The sequence below is a fragment of the Triticum dicoccoides genome, chromosome 1B (assembly GCF_002162155.2).
Source record: "Triticum dicoccoides isolate Atlit2015 ecotype Zavitan chromosome 1B, WEW_v2.0, whole genome shotgun sequence".
Taxonomy (NCBI): Eukaryota; Viridiplantae; Streptophyta; class Magnoliopsida; order Poales; family Poaceae; genus Triticum; species Triticum dicoccoides.
This window is the reverse complement of record NC_041381.1, coordinates 589933639-589953552: the sequence shown is the minus strand read 5'-3', so window position 1 is coordinate 589953552 and position 19914 is coordinate 589933639. Positions and strand designations below refer to the sequence as shown.

General features: G+C 42.2%; 2 protein-coding genes across 2 annotated transcripts in view; one reads left to right on the top strand and one right to left on the bottom strand.

The window, feature by feature from the left end:
* Positions 1–14229, top strand: part of LOC119348944 (serine/threonine-protein kinase ATM-like) — a 32796-nt gene extending 18567 nt beyond the window's left edge. The window contains exons 39-76 of the mRNA XM_037616946.1: positions 2727–2798; positions 2896–2965; positions 3559–3667; positions 3753–3876; positions 3949–4086; positions 4801–4869; positions 5424–5471; positions 5896–6000; positions 6111–6197; positions 6511–6810; positions 6894–7006; positions 7189–7255; positions 7342–7416; positions 7494–7616; positions 7710–7874; positions 7956–8057; positions 8217–8368; positions 8490–8670; positions 8745–8792; positions 8889–8969; positions 9690–9776; positions 9917–9997; positions 10083–10172; positions 10264–10326; positions 10797–10937; positions 11038–11094; positions 11184–11249; positions 11462–11556; positions 11649–11757; positions 11935–12024; positions 12113–12192; positions 12310–12388; positions 12474–12520; positions 12615–12714; positions 12789–12920; positions 13043–13177; positions 13268–13333; positions 13552–14229. Coding sequence (XP_037472843.1) covers positions 2727–2798; positions 2896–2965; positions 3559–3667; positions 3753–3876; positions 3949–4086; positions 4801–4869; positions 5424–5471; positions 5896–6000; positions 6111–6197; positions 6511–6810; positions 6894–7006; positions 7189–7255; positions 7342–7416; positions 7494–7616; positions 7710–7874; positions 7956–8057; positions 8217–8368; positions 8490–8670; positions 8745–8792; positions 8889–8969; positions 9690–9776; positions 9917–9997; positions 10083–10172; positions 10264–10326; positions 10797–10937; positions 11038–11094; positions 11184–11249; positions 11462–11556; positions 11649–11757; positions 11935–12024; positions 12113–12192; positions 12310–12388; positions 12474–12520; positions 12615–12714; positions 12789–12920; positions 13043–13177; positions 13268–13333; positions 13552–13770 — 3966 coding nt within the window. The 3' untranslated portion in view covers positions 13771–14229. The remainder of the gene's footprint in view (positions 1–2726; positions 2799–2895; positions 2966–3558; positions 3668–3752; positions 3877–3948; positions 4087–4800; positions 4870–5423; positions 5472–5895; positions 6001–6110; positions 6198–6510; positions 6811–6893; positions 7007–7188; positions 7256–7341; positions 7417–7493; positions 7617–7709; positions 7875–7955; positions 8058–8216; positions 8369–8489; positions 8671–8744; positions 8793–8888; positions 8970–9689; positions 9777–9916; positions 9998–10082; positions 10173–10263; positions 10327–10796; positions 10938–11037; positions 11095–11183; positions 11250–11461; positions 11557–11648; positions 11758–11934; positions 12025–12112; positions 12193–12309; positions 12389–12473; positions 12521–12614; positions 12715–12788; positions 12921–13042; positions 13178–13267; positions 13334–13551) is intronic.
* Positions 14230–16207: 1978 nt separating this feature from the next.
* LOC119350661 (F-box protein At5g46170-like) lies at positions 16208–19914 on the bottom strand (the record flags this gene model as incomplete). The annotated part of the gene is made up of 2 exons (XM_037618381.1): positions 16208–16778; positions 18649–19914. A coding segment is annotated over one exon (1224 nt), but the record flags the coding sequence as incomplete, so codon positions are not given.

The following is a 19914-nucleotide window of genomic DNA, read 5'->3' as shown; positions in this document are numbered from 1 at the left end:
CGTTTGCTACCATGGTTCGCACTCAGTATGATTCCTCTGTTCGAGTTTTTCGTGCTGATTCGGCTGGCGAGTACTTATCTCGTGCGCTTCGTGGTTTCCTTGCTGAACAGGGTACCCTTCCTCAATATTCCTGTCCTGGTGCACACGCTCAAAATGGGGTGGCTGAACGCAAACATCGTCACGTCCTTGAGACTGCTCGGGCTCTTCTTTTATCTTCTGCTGTTCCCCCGCACTTTTGGGCTGAGGCTGTCTCTACCGCTGTTTATCTCATTAATATTCAGCCTTCTGTTGCTCTTCAGGGAGGGATACCAGTTGATCATCTAGGTGATGGTCCAGCTGATTATAGTGGTCTACGCCTGTTTGGTTGTGCCTGTTTTGTTCTTCTCCACCCTCATGAACGCACCAAATTGACTGCTCAATCTGTTGAATGTGTTCTCCTTGGCTACAGTTTGGAGCACAAAGGTTACCGTTGCTGGGACCCTATTGCTCGAAGACTGAGAATCTCCAAAGATGTCACTTTTGATGAGTCTCGCTCCTTCTACCCTCGTCATTCTTCTACTGCCACAACCGAGTCGTTAGTCGAGCCTCTCTCTTTTTTGACTCTACCTGATTCTTCACCTTTATCGTCACCTGGTAGGTCCACTCCTAGCCTTTCACCTGTGTCTGCTCATGAGCTTCAGCTTACACAGGATGAGGTTTCTATTCCTGACTCTCCTACTCGGGTTGAGCCATCCACTCTCTCTCCTTTTCCTTTTACCTACTCCCGTTGTGCTCAACACCCTTCTCCCTTTGATGCGCCACCTTCCACTTCCCCTCTCTCTCCGCTTCCTTTTGTCTACTCCCGTCGTGCTCGGCACCCTTCTCCCTCGGATGCGCCCACTTCCACTTCCACTCCTTCCCTGTTGGGTCCCATTCCTTCAGAACCACCTACCCCTCCTGCTCCTCGGTATAATCTGCGTGATCGCCACACTCTCCAGCCTCCTGCGTACTATGTTGCTGCTGCTACCACTCTTGTTGAGCCGTCTACATATCGTGAGGCTGCTGCTCATTCTGAATGGCAGCATGCTATGGCAGAGGAAATTCATGCTCTTGAGCGCACAGGCACTTGGGACCTTGTACCCCTGCCTACAGGCATTAGACCCATCACTTGCAAATGGGTCTACAAGGTTAAGACACATTCAGATGGTTCTCTCGTGCGCTACAAAGCTCGTCTTGTTGCGCGTGGCTTCCAGCAGGAGTATGGTCGTGACTATGATGAGACTTTTGCTCCTGTTGCTCACATGACCACTGTTCGCACTCTTTTGGCTGTTGCTGCTGTTCGGCAGTGGTCCATCTCTCAATTAGATGTCAAGAATGCCTTCTTGAATGGTGAGCTGCGGGAAGTGGTCTATATGCAGCCGCCTCCTGGCTATACTGTCTCTGATGGCACTGTCTGTCGCCTTCGGCGCGCTCTTTACGGGCTGAAACAAGCTCCTCGTACCTGGTTTGAGCGTTTCTCCGCCGTCATCACAAGGATCGGGTTCTCTGCTAGTGTTCATGATCCTGCTCTGTTTATTCACACTTCTCCTCGCGGTCGCACCCTTTTACTACTCTATGTTGATGACATGATTATCACAGGGGCTGACCACCAATTCATTGATTTTGTGAAGAAACGTCTACATGAGCAATTCTTGATGACTGATTTGGGTTCTCTTCGCTACTTTCTTGGACTTGAGATCATTTCTTCCCCTGAGGGTATTTATCTCTCTCAAGAGAAGTACATCCAAGATCTTCTCACTCGTGCCTGCCTCACTGATCAGCGCACGGTTGACACTCCTATGGAGTTTGGTCTCCATCTTCGTCCTGGTGAGGGTGAACCCCTTGCAGATCCCACACGCTACCGCCATCTTGTTGGGAGCCTTGTCTATCTAGGCATCACTCGTCCTGACATTTCTTATGTTGTGCACATTCTAAGTCAGTTTGTCTCTGCTCCCACTCAACTTCACTACAGTCACCTTCTTCGTGTTCTTCGTTACCTTCGTGGTACCGTGACTCGTCGCTTATTCTTCCCTCGCTCCAGCTCTCTTCAGCTTCAGGCCTACTGTGATGCTACCTGGGCCAGCGATCCCACTGATCGCCGCTCTCTCTCTGCCTATTGTGTTTTTCTTGGCTCCTCCCTGATTGCCTGGAAGACCAAGAAGCAGAATGCTGTATCTCGCTCCAGTGCTGAGGCTGAGCTGCGAGCTATGGCGTCCGTGACTGCAGAAATTACTTGGCTACGATGGCTTCTTCAGGATTTTGGTGTTTCCACTGCTACACCGACCCCTCTGCTCTCCGACAGCACTGGGGCACTCAGCATTGCCCGTGATCCTGTTAAGCATGAGCTCACCAAGCACATCGGTGTTGATGCCTCCTACACTCGTTCTCAGGTGCAAGACAGAATTGTGGCCCCTCAGTATGTGCCCTTGGAGCTTCAGCTTGCTGATTTTCTGACGAAAGCTCAGACACGGTCCCACAACACAGCTTTTTCCTGTCCAAACTCGGTGTCCAAGATCCCCCTTGAGTTTGAGGGGGGGTGTTAGAACAGGGTTGTGCTGTGTGTGTAGTTATCATATTGTATAGGGGCTTCTTTGCTTATTTCCCTTCATGTATATGTGCTGGCCTGTTGGCCCGATGGAATATAGGCTCACTTCATAACAACTACAATCCGTTTAATAGCTGGTTTTTGCTTTTCTTTCCATAAACAGGGGATTCTGTCAACATCGAAGGGCCTCAATTCTCTGCAGTGTCTTGATTCTCTTGATAGATCTTTACTGATGGTATTTAGTGCTATATTGTTGTGTTTCTTATGTCCTTTCAAGTTCATTTTTCATGCCTTCCAGCTTATCTTTTCACCTACTCATTTTTTTTCCATAGGTTCATTCGAGGGGAATAAACACTCAGTTAGTTGAGCAGACACTTTTGGGGATGGATAAGTATTCTACTGGTGAGCGATAGTTTCTACCTTTTATAAATTGATGATTTTTGAGTTAGTTGAGCAGACACTTTTGGGGATGGATAAGTATTCTACTGGTGAGCGATAGTTTCTACCTTTTATAAATTGATGATTTTTGTTATTTTTTCCTTTTAGTTGCACGACTTCAAATTTTACAGCTGCAAATTTGTTATTTTATTTTCAGAAGTAATTTTGTTCTTTGTTTTACTCCATTTTCATGTTGGAATTATTCTGAATGGTTTGCTCTACAATGCACTATCCCAGAATGGAACAGAGACATATGCCACTTGCCACATCCATAAAGATAAATTATTCAACCATAAATATTTGGACGAATTAACAAGTGTAGCGCACCATGTAATTTTTTTTACTGGCAAGTTGACAGATTGGATTATATTGTGCACTCCTTGTTTCTGGTCCCACACAATACTTGACAAATTATATCATGAGATTTTGTATGTGCATATGTGTGAATATTCTTAAACTGTATAGTGCACCATGTAATATTTTCAAATATGGGCCTGTGTTCGCTGGTAATTCCAGATTAAATTAATTGCCGTTTTGGTTGAACTTTTGTTTGATAGTTCCACTTGAAGATTCAGACATCTGGCAGACTGATGGTCAGCCGTATGAGCAATGGTTATGTACCCTAGTGAGCTCACTCATTTCCCATTGTGATGACATCATCTTAAGGTATAATTTTCCACAGAAAATATAGCCGTGACAGTAGTCAGTGTGACTGTAACCTCTATAGAGCTTGATAATGGTGTTTTTACAGACTTTGTAGAAGTCTTGTTTTTCTTAAAGTTGAGGCTGCTGAGCTTTTGCTGGCAAGTGCTCTGGTGAACATTGCTGGCAATATGGATTCTAATAGCAGCATTTGCGGATTAATTTCATCAAAGGTTTGTACCACACGAAGTTATTTGGTTGCTTGGAAACTGTCAATTGATGCCTTTTGTGATATATGCATGTAGGTTGAGAAAATAATTTTTTGCGACTCGAATTATATGATGAAATCAGTTAAGCTATTTCTGGATGCACTGAATGTTGTCAGATCTTTTTATGTTACCGAACGAGCCAGAGCTTCCCCCTCCCCTTACAATACTCCAAAGGTATGTTTTTAATGGCAGTCTGTTTGGCTGCTTGTTTCTACATTTTGTGTATCATGACCATTGTTTTCTCTTACCATAGCTACACACTTACATGATATATGATTGAAGGCTCATGACAAGTTTTTCTGCGCCTGTCAATTGTATATCTCCAAGATATCACATAGCGTTTAGTTTTTCGTGGGAAGCGCTCAAGTTATTGGCCTCTTTATGCTAAAAAACCATGGTTCGCTACTCGCATGGAACTCGACTACTTTAGAGTTGTTATCATGGTTTTTTTTACTGAAAAATTCTCTTTGTTGCATGACGCTTCACCATGTAATATTGAGTTGTTGACCATATAGTCAACACATCTTCTATTTCTTGAGAGTGTTCCATTTGGTAACTTTCTGTGACTGCATCACATCGAAGAGCAATTTACTGTTCCTTTGCCTTCCAGCTTTCTTGTCTTTTACTTTAAATGATTTGACTCAGATACTGCATGCATGAATCAAGCAATCAGCATACAAATCCACTTGGCGGGCCTAGTTGATTATTTACTATTGTATGGTAGCCTTTAACAATCCTGTCTGTCAGGAATGAACGTATCAGGAGCCAATACTCAATGTCCGGATGTCACAAACCTAACTACTGTTTTTCTTCAATAGTAATGTTGTGCACTTGATGAACTTATTTCTGTTTATTTCTACTTTTCAACTGCCTATGGATCTTCTGTAGGATGGTAGTAGATCCGCTAGATCCAAAAGTAGGTCACCAGCGGCAACGCCGTCATCTTCATGGAGGAAGGTACCTTATTATCTTATCTTCTCTCTTTTAGAAAAAAACAGGTATCTTTTGCTATAGATTTTTTCTTGCTGTACGCATTTCTGTAAATCTTGGTATACAAGAGGATATCTGTCATATTTTTACAGTTCTTGGCTGTCACAAGCTCATAAACATGCCATTCTATATTTCTATTGATGAATTGGCGTATTATCTCTCCTCTTAGCAATGAATTAAGTAATGATTTTTTGGGGATGCTCTTAGACTCCACCTTTAATCTTTAGGCCTGCAGGAGCATGTCCTTCGAAAATTGAAATTCCTTTGTAGTGTACTCCTTTTCATCCATGCTTTATGTTTTTCTGTAGTTGGCACATGCGAAGCTTCTCACATCAGTCTATCCTTTTTTCGAGAAAACGCAAATGGCTTTTGCGTTTCATTGCATTGGAAAGAGAGGGGATTTACATCCTCCTAGGAGGCAGGCTTACATCAGTCTATCTCAAAAGTTTGAATGTTTGCTTGTAACTAGGGAGAATGTCTACAGCTGCTATCCCTTTCTTAACATGTCATTAATTCTCCAGGTGTACTGGCTTTCGGTTGATTATCTTGTAGCTGCCAGAGCTGCTCAAGTAAGTGTTATAACTTTGTCATTATGTTGTTTGTTTCCTTTGTCATTTGCCGATCTCTATTATAGTTCTCTAGATGTTCAGTTACCTTCCATTGAAAATATGTTTAGCTACAGTCTTTGGTTTGAACCCATGTCTGGATATGGTAAAAAGTGCATGGCTGGAGTAATAGGATCGATGTGCTGTTTTGTATGGGTTCTGGAGTAATAGTATCCCGTCTCTCGCAGTGGTATTTAACAAAATAAAACTTGTTCTAACAATTCAACCATGAATAGTTCTTGGCCACAGAAATGCTCGCTGCACCAAACCTTTCTTCTGCATACAATTTTTTCCACCTTGCGCCTCTGGAGACTGAATGTCTCGATGCTTCAAGGGCTCCTTTTCTCTTTGATGGTAGTGATTGTTGCTTTCTACTGGATTTTTGTAGCGTTGCTCATGTGACTTTGCGACGCTTATGTATGTTGAACTTTGGTGTGAGGAACAATTCAATAAGCTGGACCTAGGACCTCCAGATTTTTCACAGCAAGAGTCGGTCAGTCTACTTTACATTTCGTCGGTTGTTGCTTTACATCTTGCTTGTGCTTTTTTAGCTCTATTTTGATGTCTTCAGTTGTGTCAAATTATGTTTCTTCCTCTTTCCAGTTGCCACCACATATTGGGCTATTGGTTGAGGCATTTACTCACATAAATGAGCCGGACAGCATTTATGGAATAACACTGGCCAATGAGGTTACTCGCACAACTTCTATTTGTAATTGTTGATTTATTTTGGGTGTGTTCTAATTTTATGTATGAAATCCGGTTGTTCTTAAAACGCCATTTAACTTTCACCTTTCTGTGTGAACTCCATACAAATTTGAAAATAGTGAAGGGAAATAATCTTCATCCATCGCCACATAGGCATACAATCGTTAAATTCGCATTATAAACGTCTTATATTTAGGAACAGAGGGAATACTATTTTAGATATAACAGTTTTGCTGTTAAGGTCTGGAAGTTATGCATCTTAGATTGCTTCTTGTTCTGGCTGTATCTTGAACAGGTAGCTTCTCAAATCATTAGATATGAGCATGAGGGTAACTGGAGCAGCGCTCTTGAATATTATGATTTACTAGTAAGATCAACCCCGAAGGAGAACCTTGCCAATTTTGCTGGGACAGTGTTGACTGGACCATCTGTGTCTTCTAAAGCAGAAGAGAATCTGCTGAACTGGAAAATGCACAAAGGTCTGATGAGGTCATTGCAGAAAACTGGATGTAGCCATGTGCTTGATATTTACAGCCAAGGGTTAACCAACCAAAAAGTGTGCCTTCAACAGGATTCAGAGTTTGTTGACATACAAGTTAGTATTGCTTATTCTAGATAATATGCTTATTGCTAGATTTTTTAGTAGTTTTGTTATATGTTTGACTATCTATCTCGCAGTACGAAGCTGCTTGGAGGGCAGGAAACTGGGATTTCTCCTTTTTCGTTCCATACTCTTCGCAGCTTTCAAGCCGCTCCCGTGATTATTGTCTTCTCAATGAAAATTTGCACAGGTCCGTAGTCTTCATTTATCCTTTCTTGCATACCAATATGCTTTACACGTTCCACATTACCTTCTGTTGAAACAGCTCTAAGTTGTTAATTAATTATTTTCATTTCGCCATTTTGCCCTTACCTTATGAAAACTTGTTTCCCTACTTCTGATATATTTTTTAACTTTCTCTGCATGCTTCAGTTGCCTAAGAGCTCTTCAGAATGGTGATGCTGAGCAGTTCCAGGGGAAACTTTCCCATTCCAAAATGGTAGTGTTCAGTGTTCATATTAATTTACACAGGGTACTCATTTGGGTTTCTCTAGACTATAACTTATTTACTTTGTCCTCTTTTAGGATCTCGTGTTGGCTCTTTCAAATGCTAGCAAGGAGAGCACGAAATACATCCACTCTACCGTTCTCAAATTACAAGTACTCCTTGACATATGGTGGCCTTCATGTTTTTGGTTATTGTTAGGTACATTACTTCTAACATTTTGTTAATTTAGATGCTAGATCATCTTTCTATGGCATGGGAGCTGCGCTGGAAATTTTGTCCCGACCAAGCTCCAAAATCTAATGTTGGAACTGAGGAATTTTCTCTTGTGCCTGCTGTACCCAAGAGGAATCAGGTTCTGACGCTTTCCTTGTCATATATTGAAACCATTTTGTTAATACTTGAATTTTCCTGGTTGCCTAATCATTTCCTTACCTTTTTTTTGCAGCTGGAGTTGTTGAGTAAAGAGTGGAATTTCATCCTGTGTCAAACAGAACGTAACCTTGATCTTTTTGAACCCTTTTTAGCATTCAGACGTGGCCTCCTTAAGATCTTAGGTTCTGAAGAACATCTCATAGAACATTTATTTCAATCCGCTTCTGCACTCCGGAAGGTTGGCTCACTTCTTTACTTTCCGACTATGGGTCCACTGTGTTTGTTTGCTTAGTACATCATGATTATTTTCTGGATTCAGGGATTAAGGTTTTCTTTGGCTGCGGCTTCCTTATATGAACTCAAAGAACTTTGCTGTCACAGAGATCAGCAAACTGTGCCAAGCACTTATTTCCTCTCAAAGGTAAACAATTTACCTTTCTGTTATCCGACTGCTGATTTGAACTTTTGAAGTTCTAACATGCTTTCCTTTCCCTTTCTCTTTTGCATATTAATATCAGAGTATGTTTTTTTTATTTTCAATTGAAGTTCATATTCTGATAATCCTGCATTCACTCTCCAGCTTGAAGAAGCTAAACTGCTGAGAGCTCAGGGGCAGCATGATATGGCTATTGGTCTTGGTAAATACATACTGAAGAACCATACTGATGAGAGAAACAAATCAGATGTCTACCGATTGGTTGGCAAGTGGTTGGCTGAAACAAGATCGAGCAAGTAATCCTTTATTCCTTTATATTTGATGCCTCGTATACTGTTTTTCTATTGTGAAGTGAGAACTCTTTCCACTTTTTGTATGTGTTGTTAACATGAACATTCTTTATAATAAATTTTGTAGCTCAAGAACAATCATTGAAGACTACCTAAACCACTCTGTAGCTCTTGACAAAAAGTACATGTCCAGGCAGTGTCGCACGCATTTCCATTTAGCACATTACACATACAACTTGTTCAAAAGCTACGAGGAAAGACTTTCATCCAATGAATGGCAAGCCGCTCTGCGTTTAAGGAAATACAAGGTAGCTGAGTTGACAATGCCATCAATATTTGACTTTAAGCTTTGTTTATCTTAATCAATTGCTATTTAATGCAGACTAAGGAGTTGGATACGCTGCTTAAAAGACTCAAAAATTCATCCAAGGCACGTAGATAACTGCTACTTTTGAGGGTTGCTGAAACCTGAAAAGCAAGGTCTTTTATTCTTGCTACCTCGTATACTAAGCCTTCAAAATTTCAGGCTGAGAAAAGTGATTACGGTGCGAAAATCCAAGAGTTGCAGAAACAACTTGCACTTGACAGAGAAGAAGCACAGAAGATTCAGGTGTGCATATACTGTTTATCCAAGCTTCACACCAGAATTTCAAGTTCATGGTCCCTTCATATATACCAAATATACTGTTTAATAGTTCTGTCCAATAACCATATATCCAAAAAAGGTGCTGATATATAGGCAAAACCTACCGTTCGCAAAAATTAACTATTTGGCAAGCGGATGATGCAATATTATGATAATTTACAGAAAGATGCATTCATTTCATGTTGTGCATATATGCCAAATTTAGTGGTAAATTCATCTGAGCCATAGAGTGCCAGAATGTCGAGCATTGCATCATGCATTATTCTCTTTTACCGTTTTTTCTTTTCTTAGTTGTCTACATCCAGAGGTGGAGCCAGCATACCACCAATGAGTTAACCTAATCATTTTCTGCATATCTTATATAATCACTATCTATCCATGGAGCTAAGCTCATACATTCGTCAATCTGATCCCATGCACTGGAATTGACTCCTATGGTGTCTGTCCTGGCCTCCCCCGTCTACATTTTGGACTAGAGTGTCATGTGATTTTCATAAATGGGTTTATGGTGCCATAGGAGCACCAAATATGGAGTCCCTCATTCATTATGGCCTCAGTAGAAACCCACAGCATAATTTTAGCCTTACAATTAGTTGGGCATGTTGAGTGTTATACAACGCATTCCATGGAATATTAAATTTCTCAGTTTGTTGAGCATTTTATTAACTCGAACCCTTTTACCAGAATGATCGAGACGAGTTCTTGAGTCTAGCACTTGAGGGGTACCAACGTTCCCTAGTTGTTGGTGGCAAATATGACCTACAAGTGGTATGCAATATATTTGCTGGGAATGTTCTTTTTCTTTCAGTCTCAATGTGTTTCATACTGCAAAACGGTTTACCTTCAACTCTGTGTTCTGTTCTCAAGGATACTGTTGCTTATGTCAGTGTCAAACATCTTACATTCAGGTTTTCCGGTTGGTATCACTGTGGTTTAATCTCTTCTCAAGGAAACAAGTTGTGGACTCAATGATTAAAACAACAAAAGAGGTCATCTCTTTTAGCTCCATTTCATTATTCCCGCTGGTACTTTTTTCCCTTCCATGGTAAAAAACTTTATTTTTTGGTTCGATAGGTCCAAAGCTACAAGTTCATACCATTGGTCTACCAGATTGCTTCTAGACTTGGGAGTTCAAAAGATGCTCAGGGGTCAACAAACTTCCAGGTATGCACAATGTTGAGAACTGTCATATGTTGCTTCCGCGAGTAAACATGAATATGAACCTCTCAAGTAAGATCATTATTTTCCCTGGCAGAATGCATTAGCTTCTCTGTTGAAGAAAATGGCCATTGATCATCCATATCATACAATATGTCAGGTATTGAAGTTACAGTCTTCTATATATTGGAAGAATTACAATCAAAGTCTATTTTCATGGTTTTCATACATTTGTATTGTTTTCTATATATTGGAAGAACCTATAGTATATTGCATAGTGAACCCAGATCTAGTCAGCCAAATGCTGAATGCATGTAAAACAATCGTATAACATGGTCAGTACTGTATCAACTACTCCCTCTGTTCACTTTTATAAGACCTTGAAGACATTTCAGACAATGCACAAAACAGCCCATTTTGAGTTGTCTGGAATGACTTACAAAAGTGAACGGAGGGAGTAATACAAATACCAACACAACATTGTTTTAGGAGAACCCCAGCACGACTTTCACCATTAGGCCTAGTTGATGTATGGAGCAACTCGAGCACATTTTTGTTAAATCTCAGATTCTTTCAGGCCAGTAGAACACTCTTTTGCTGTTTTAAGTATGTGTCATTCTTTGGCCTCAGCTTTTGGCTCTAGCAAATGGTGACCGTGTCAAAGACAAGCAAAGAAGTAGAAGTTCTTTTGTTGTAGATATGGACAAGAAGCTTGCTGCTGAGAATCTATTAAAGGAGCTATCTTCTTTTCATGGGGCTTTGATTCGTCAGGTTTGCCACTTCTTACAATGATCATTTTATCGCGATATTCTTACCCATGGAGGTGGTCATGTAATATATTATTCATGATGCTCATCCCCACGTCTTATAGATGAAGCAAATGGTTGAGATCTACATTAGGTTAGCGGAACTGGAGACTAGGAAGGAGGTTAGTTACCTGTTCAAATAACGGCTTGTAGGGGATTTGTATACATACATTCTCCATGCTGACATATTCTTTTTGTACATCTGGTTCAGGACACTAACAAAAAAATCTCACTACCCAGGGAGTTCCGCAGCATTTGCCAGCTTGAACTTGCAAAGGTACTTTTTATGAAATTTACTTCTGCAAATTCCTTCTGTCGCTTCCAGCTGAAAATTACCATATGGTTAGGAAAATAAGCAATCTTTGCTTTGTGGGACCTTCTGATTTTCCTTGATTAATAACCTGGGTCTGTGTGTTCTCAACCATGAGTGTTTTAAATGACTTGTGGAAATTTCACTACACTGCTTCTTTGTTTGTTTGATTTCATCAGGTTCCTGTTGTGACTGCTACTATTCCAGTTGACCCTAATTGTCGGTATGAAGAAGGCACCTTTCCACATTTCAGTGGGCTGGTGGATTCTATTACGTAAGTTGGGTTTTGGTTTAACACATTGTTTGTACCCGAGGATTTACTGTTTTTGGTCTTTATTGACTGTTAGAAGTCTTCCTCCATGACAGTATAATGAACGGAATTAATGCTCCAAAAGTTATTCAGTGTATTGGCTCGGATGGTAACAGATACCGCCAACTTGCAAAATCTGGAAATGATGACCTGCGACAAGATGCTGTATGTTCTTCTCTTCCATTTTTTTGAGAAGTTTGACAATGTATTAGACATACGGATACAGGGTTTGACACTAAATCAGTACTTAACTCTGGCGAAAGCTATAGTTGCCTGTGAATATCATAATACACCGCACTTCCAACCGGAGCCTGAGTAAATGCTGTCTTGTGTAAATTTCAGGTGATGGAGCAATTTTTCAGTTTGGTAAATATGTTCTTGCAAAATCACAGAGATACTTCGGAAAGGAGATTGCGAATACGCACATATAATGTAGGAATGAATGCCATAAATTTGCATTTCTCTTAAGTTTCTCCATGCCTATTTTGCAACTTGTGACAAATCCAACTACTTTCTCAAGGTTGTTCCTTTCACCCCAAGTGCTGGTGTCGTTGAATGGGTAAATAGGACTGTTCCGCTTGGTGACTATCTCTTAGACAGGTAATTCTGTTCAGATTCCAGTTGTTATATGTAAAATAATTTCAATTTCTGGATATTTTTTATTAATTAAAGGTATTTTTGATTTATAAAAAATAAATATTTCATTGGTTCGGACAGCAATAGAATTGGCGGAGCACATGCACGATATGGAACTGGAGACTGGACATTTCTGCAATGTAGAGAGCACCTGGCGTGTGTATGTTCATATCTGGAGCTTTCACTTTTATATATTCCAATAAATGATGATTAGTGTCCTTTCTGAAAGCACTTACGTTTTGTAGGAGAAAGACAAAAGGAAGGCGTTTTTCAAAATCTGCGACAACTTTAGGTTTTTGTTGATTATTTTCATTTACTGAAAAATGCAGAAGTAAAGTTGTCTGCTTACATTTTCTTTTCTTTTTTCCTTGTCCTGCAATAACCAGGCCTGTGATGCACCATTTCTTCATTGAGAGATTCTTGCAGCCTGCAGACTGGTTCCAAAGTCGACTTGCGTACACAAGAAGTGTGGCAGCAAGCTCAATGGTAACTTTCATTTTAGTTGGTGAACGGAAGTCATTTGTCTTTGCCTATACCGGTTACTAATTTTGAGGGTTCAGGTGGGATATATTGTTGGGCTTGGAGATCGCCATTCCATGAACATTCTCATTGATGAAGACACAGCCGAGGTTGTGCACATTGATCTTGGTGTTGCATTTGAGCAGGGTCTCATGCTTAAAACACCTGAACGGGTACGTGATCGAAACCATATACCATTGTAATGTTTGCTACTAGTTACCATCCTGAAGCCTACTATGTGCGCGAAGCCTACTATAAATGATAGCCTGGATTAAGTTTACATCTGTGCTTGTAGGTTCCATTCCGGCTGACAAGGGACATCATAGACGGCATGGGCGTTACTGGCACTGAAGGTGTATTCAAAAGATGCTGTGAGAAAACTCTGTCTGTTATGAGAGAAAATAAAGAGGCATTGCTCACCATTATTGAAGTATGTCTGTTGCCAAAAGTTTTTTCATAAATGCATTCATCAGGCAAGTCGCCATTACAGTTTATCCTGATAATTGATCTAACATGTCAGGTCTTCATCCATGATCCTCTTTATAAATGGGCCCTTTCGCCACTGAAAGCCTTACAGCGTCAGAAGGTAACCAGATGTTTTTTCGGTTATACAAGTATCTCTATAAATGTCCATTATGCATGACTACAGCTTGCAGCGCCGGTGCTGCTGCATACGTCAGCGCTAAAGCCACTATATCGTCCATACATACAATCTTTGTCCAAACATACACCATTTTTTCTTTTCTTAATTTCCCTTTGGAAGGTGTGGAATTTCAAAGTCTGAAGTAACATCTGATCTTTCAGGAAACTGAATACAATGACTCGTGCCTGGATGATTCTCAAGAGGCGTACGAGGGCAACAAGGACGCGGCCCGTGCGATACTCCGCGTCAAACAGAAGCTGGACGGTTATGAGGACGGCGAGATGAGGAGCGTAGAGGGGCAGGTCCAGCAGCTCATACAGGACGCTGTAGACACTGATCGGTTATGCCAGATGTTCCCAGGGTGGGCACCTTGGCTGTGAAGCACCCATGAGAAAGAACATAGATGGGAGATTCCGAACCCGCGGTAGAAGCGATGTTGTGACTGCTAGAGAAGCTTTTACTTTTGGCGCCCGGTGCCTGTTTTTGTGCGTGAAGGTGAGAAACATGGATGGAGATTCCGAACCCATGGTAAAAGCGATTTTGTCACTGCTTGAGAAGCTTTTAATTTCGGTGCTTGCTCTTGTGCGCGAAGGTGGAAGAGGGACTTATCACATCATACATGGGCCTGTAGGTGTACATATAACTGTTGTAGATATACTTGGCTGTTGATTGTATATAAAGGGGCCTCTTGTCTGGAGGATGTACGCATGGAAGAAAGGTAAAACTCGTGAGTAGTGTTGATGAAATGTAAAAGAAGTTGCTTTTCAAGGACTATTGTATTTTCTTTATAACTCACTAACCACAATGCACGCCACAAAGATATGAATATCTTTTGACCATGGTGTCTGATGCACAACAAATATTGATGTGTGGAAAGTGAATTGGAGAGCAACTAAGAGGCAGCAAGCAGGGAAATAATTTTATGTGTGATTAGTGTAGATATCATTCACAACAAACATTGAATACAAATATTCATAATCTGGTATCTGCAAAGTTTTGGTATTGATTATCCTAATGAATGAGCCCATGATGGTTAAGTGGAAAATTATCGAATTGAAATAAAGATTTTAGATGACTTGCATGAGCTAGCACTTATATTAGATCATCTCTAGCCCCTCCCCTAAATTTTAACGCATAAAAATTAGAAGTCCTCAAATTTGAGTTATAGCTTTTTGCACCAACCCTTCCTCAAAATAGAAATTTTCTGCAGATGGTCATTTAAAAATAGAAGTTCAAACTAGATTTAGAGAACTTGCTGGTTCATTGTACGTAACACAACCTAAATTAAGAGCTAAACCAAGTTAAACATCTACTTCTGGGCGGAGGAGATGCTGATGACTGGCGCCTTGTGGGAGCTCGACGCCTCATGGTTGTGAGTGGCCCTCCTAATCCATGGCACAGTGGGTAAAATTTCGGTTGTTTGCTTACTCGTATGCTTGTCTAGTTTTGCGCGACACGAAGCTCAAGGCGCCCCTCAGACAAGCTCTGTGGGAACGCCTGAATCGACCATTTCCATAGATGCAGACTCCTTGTAGCGCAATTTAAACTATGAAGGGGGATGCGGACTGGGATTTTGGAGGCAAACAAATATGATGCAGAACGTGACCCAAAACCTACATGCCCTGAATAGGCTTCGGAAAACACGAAAAGTGTCGTATCATCCAAACAGACCCCATATTCATCTTGATCAGCACCCGAAGTGTTCAACTGCATGAAGAATGCAGGACTGGGCCAACTTAAATTTATACAAGAAAAAGGAAAAGATGACGATACAGGCGCCTACTCTCCTGACATGAGTCAGATAATAAAGATTAGTAAAATGGATGTTGACTGTTGATGGTTTATTCACTGTCAAATCTCTCTATAGACATTTAGTTGTAGCAGACATGAATTCCCAGAAAAGTTTTTATGAAAGACCAAAATTCCACCAAATATCAGAGTCATTCTTTGATTGATGGGCATGAATGATGTCCTAACTAGAGATGATTTGCTAAGGAGGTGGAAAGGCAGCAAAACTGTGTGTTTTGTGGTCATGATGAGAGCATTGAGCATCTCTTCTTTAGATGTTCTGTTACTAGACTGGTATGGAGCCTTTTTAAGTGTGCTTTCAATTTAAGATCTATACCTGATAGTTTGAGTGTATGTTTTAGTAGTTGGTGTTGCTGCTATATTTTGGATAATTTTGAGATGTAGAAATGACATAGTATTTGAAAGGACGGTCAGTAATGATTCTGTTGTACTAGTAAAAATAACTTAATGTTGGGCAATGTCGCAAATAAAGGAGGAAAGTCAAAAGGTGTTGATGCTGCGAGCAAATATCATAGAGCATGTAGGTGTTGATGCTGGAGTTTTTCGGATCCGTGGCTGAAAGCTTCTTCAACTTCCCGTGCAGCTTCTACGGTGATTTTGCTCTTGGATGCATGACTTCTCCTTTGCTGCCTCATAGCTACTCCAGTATCGTATAGTCTTTCTAGAGATTTCAACAAAATGACTACATACTCCTAAATATAGGTTTTTCTATAAATTTCAACAAATGACTACATACGGAGCAAAATGAGTGAAATCTACACTCTAAAATATGTCTATATACACAAGGAGTAAGTATGGAGCCTGGTGTTTACTGCCTGTTTAGCTGGTTTGCTTTCAGGCTTTTGATAATGATATGTTGTGTTGCATTATGCTGGTAGTTCTTTGAGTAGGTCTATGTAATAAATCAGATGGTTTCTTTAATAATAGAAATCAGAGGTGGAGGCCTCTCTTTCGTTACAAAAAAAATCCCACAGACAAACAAAAACACATAAAACAGCAAAAGAAGAATAAAGTCAAGGCCGAAATACCAACTGCGAATAAGACATGCTCTCAGCAGCAGCATCGACATAGAAATGCTTCAGCACTCAACACACAGCATTGTACCACTACATTAGCCCTTGTTTCCAAGTGAACATTTACGAAAGGTCTGCAAGTTCAGACTAGAAACGAACCTGCAGATACTCATGTACATCTCATGCTACAGAACGCTGCAAACTTCCTTCCCAAAAAGAGCTACAATCCGAAGCGAGAAATCGACATGGTGTTAGCACCAGCTTCGCGAGGATCCATACATACAACGAAGATCCACCCGTAATGCCGCCACATCCGACGTAGGCAAGGGCTTCCTTGGAGGGACGGCCGCCAGCAGGCTCAACGATGACTTGTCTAGCAGCTCCAACATCGACGAGTTGAGAGGTTCCGAACGGGCCCGAAGGATGCACACAGCTTTTCTCCTCGTTCACACATTACTAACTACTTGTCCGAGTCTCTCAGGTAGGTGCAGGCTGGAGTAAAATAGGCAGCCAGAGAACTTCGACTCCATTGCTCAAGTTGCACCTCGTGAGAGAACAGAATAAACCTGAAAACAGACAGGAACGTGAAATATTTCAGCAAAATGCTATGAAGAGTGAAGGGGCTTCACAGTTACTCCCTCCGTCCCATAATATAAGAACGTTTTTGACACTAGTGTAGTGTCAAAAACGTTCTTATATTATGGGACAGAGGGAGTACAAAGTTATTACAGCTTCCATTGACTAGCTTTCCATATAGCCTTCTGCACATTAGTTAATTAGTGTACAACTGCACATTACATTAAACAGATTTGAGTTTTATGGCATTATAAATCGACCAGAAACTATTGAAATCTACAGCCTATATATAACTAAGTGGATCCTACATTTTAAGTGGCCCATCCACCTTCTCATCTTCTCCTGAGCGAAAATACTTGAAGCGGAACTAACCAATTTAGATGGATAAATGCGGAAGATTCCTCATATGTGCTTGGGCTATGCATAGCAAGTACCTAATTCTATGACTAAAGTACACAGCATGTTGGGCCATACCGGCAGATACACATGATGGTAAGTTGGTAACCAACGCAATTAAGAAGATCGTCTTTTGTCCCAGAAAGCACACTTTCCTTTGACTAGCCTAGCATCAAGACTTCTAAACATTTCTCCTTTTTTTCCTACCTTAACTGCACAATTCAAAAGTAGTAATGGAACAGATGATCCTTAAAGAGCACGCAGTACAACTTTTATCATAATGGGTAGAAATAATACATCCCGAAAGTACAGGTTGGGGCACAGCATTTTACTTTTCTCAAACCACACTTGCCTTCCGCTAACCCTTAGCCCCTAGCATTCCCCAAAGCTCCACCACCCCCTCTCTTTATTTCCTATTCCTTAATTGCACAAGTCCAAAGTAATAATTGGAAAGATGGTTCTTAATGAAGTGCAGAGTACAGCTCTTATCAAAATGGTAAAGCAGCTGAAAACGACAGTTTGCGGGAAGATATTGGTGTTTGTACATAAGAAAATGCAAGATATTAGGCATAGCAAAGAAAGCTAGCCAGCTAAACCTGTCTGCTTCTTGCTGGAAAGATGGACATTCTTATATGTGGGATTCAACTTGGTCAGTCAGTTAAATTTTCGAGAGTCAGAACTCAGAAGAAGAATTGACACCTCATAAATTAAGCGCCACAGGCAAACCAAACAGAATTATCTATTTCATGCATCACTGATGAATGATGATCAGTGCTAACATAATTTTCCAATGTCGCAAAAAGGAAGAAAGTGACCGGGAATAATGATTTGGCAAACCACCTGCTGATCTTACGAATTGAATTATTTCATTCAAGTTTATATGAAGGTTACTGGCTTATCACCATCACCAAAAAAAACTTAAGTAACAAACACCAAACACATCACTGCTGAATCATGAATCTAGGAGCCTGTTCAAACTCCGATACTCTTTCAGGATTTGTGCAATAACATATTACCAGAGTTCATAATGTTCATGAGAAGTATGATTTCAAATTGACGTTCATTGTATGGTTGTACACTCAGTCTAGCAATGTACTCATGTAAATTGAGTTTGGAACCAAAACTGAATATTTAAAGGGAGAACTACTATATACAATAGCCAAAACAAGTGCTTCACAATAACTCCATACAAGTACACACTAATTCGATGATTGGTTTACAATAATTTGCTTCTTACAAGAAATAACCAAAATATTAACACAAGGTAAACCTAAATCCAACATTCCGACTAACACTCAAATCTTAAACTTTCTAACTACGTTGGCTACAAATCTACAATGCATCACAATGGTGGTGAGCTGGTGATGATAGTGTCACAATTGTGCAAAATAAGGTTGAGTCAGTCCTTAGAGGCAAAACTAAATAATCAGACAAATATTGGACCGAATGCAGTGTGAAATTTACCTTTCACAGATGAAACTTCTGGAATGGCATTCCCTCCATAGCTTAGAATGAGTTCATCTCAAGGCTATACATCCTCCGCTTGAGAAGCACACCGACGGCCGTCCGATATGGCTCCTCGAAGGCATCTGAAACCCAGGATCCACCTGCCGACCCAGCAGTTGCATTCCCAACTGCGTCCATCATTGCCTCTTCGCTCGGCTTGATGGCCACCAGTGTTGCTCCATTCAAGACCGTGCCCCCAGGCAGCTCAATGTGTGGCGCATACCACAACCGCATGCTAAGGGCCGGCATGAGCGTGCGGTGCGAGTCACCAGATGCTGATACTGGCCTGACCCGTAGCTCCTGCAGCTGCCACTTGTCCATGGTGAGCACGCCCTGCCCATCGGCGTCCGTCAGATCCAGGCTCTCCAGCAACGCGTGGTCGGCAATGATGGGCTGCAGCAGGTAATGCCGGGCCGACGCCGCAATCAACGAGCTGATGGTCCACAGCACCCGCAGCTTAAGCCCCCCGTTGGTGTAGAAGGACTCCGGTATGCTCCCTGAATCGTCAGACTCGGCACAATCAGCAGCAGCAGGAGGAGGTGCGGCCGTAGTGCCGTCCTTGGTGGCAGAGGCGGAGGCGGCGCCGAGGATGACGCAGCTGCCGAGCGTGGAGCCGAAGTCGGCCTTCCACTTGAGCAGCACGCCGTCGTCCATGCCGAGCTCGCCGGCGGGGAGCTCGATGCGGAGGCTGCGGAGCTCCTTGAAGGAGCGGAGCACCTCGGAGGGCGAGTGGTGCGAGACGTCGCCGGGGGGCGCCGACGCCGAGGAGGACGAGAGCGAGGAGGAGGCGGAGCGGCGGAAGGAGGAGAGGGAGGCGGAGGCGGAGCCGGCGTGGGAGAGGATCTGGCCGAGCGCCTGGATGGGCTTGACGATGCCGCCGATGAGCATGCGCGCGATCTGCGAGAAGACGCCGCGCGCGCGGGCGGAGGCGGTGGCGGTGGGGAACGACGGCGCGGAGGAGGACGGGGAGCCGGAGGAGGCGGGGTCGTCGGGGATGACGCAGTCGACGCGGACGAGCACGGAGTCGACGAGGGGCACGAGGGCGCGGAAGCGGCGGGAGACGAGCGCGCAGCGGCCGAGCGCCTTGACGTCGCCGATGCGGTTGAAGATGAGGAGGAGCAGAGGGTCGGGGAGGCCGTCGAAGCGGTCGTCGGCCGCGGCGGCCGCCGAGAGGCGGTGCGGCTGCTGCTCCTCCTCCTCGCAGCGCCACCGGCGGGGCCCTGC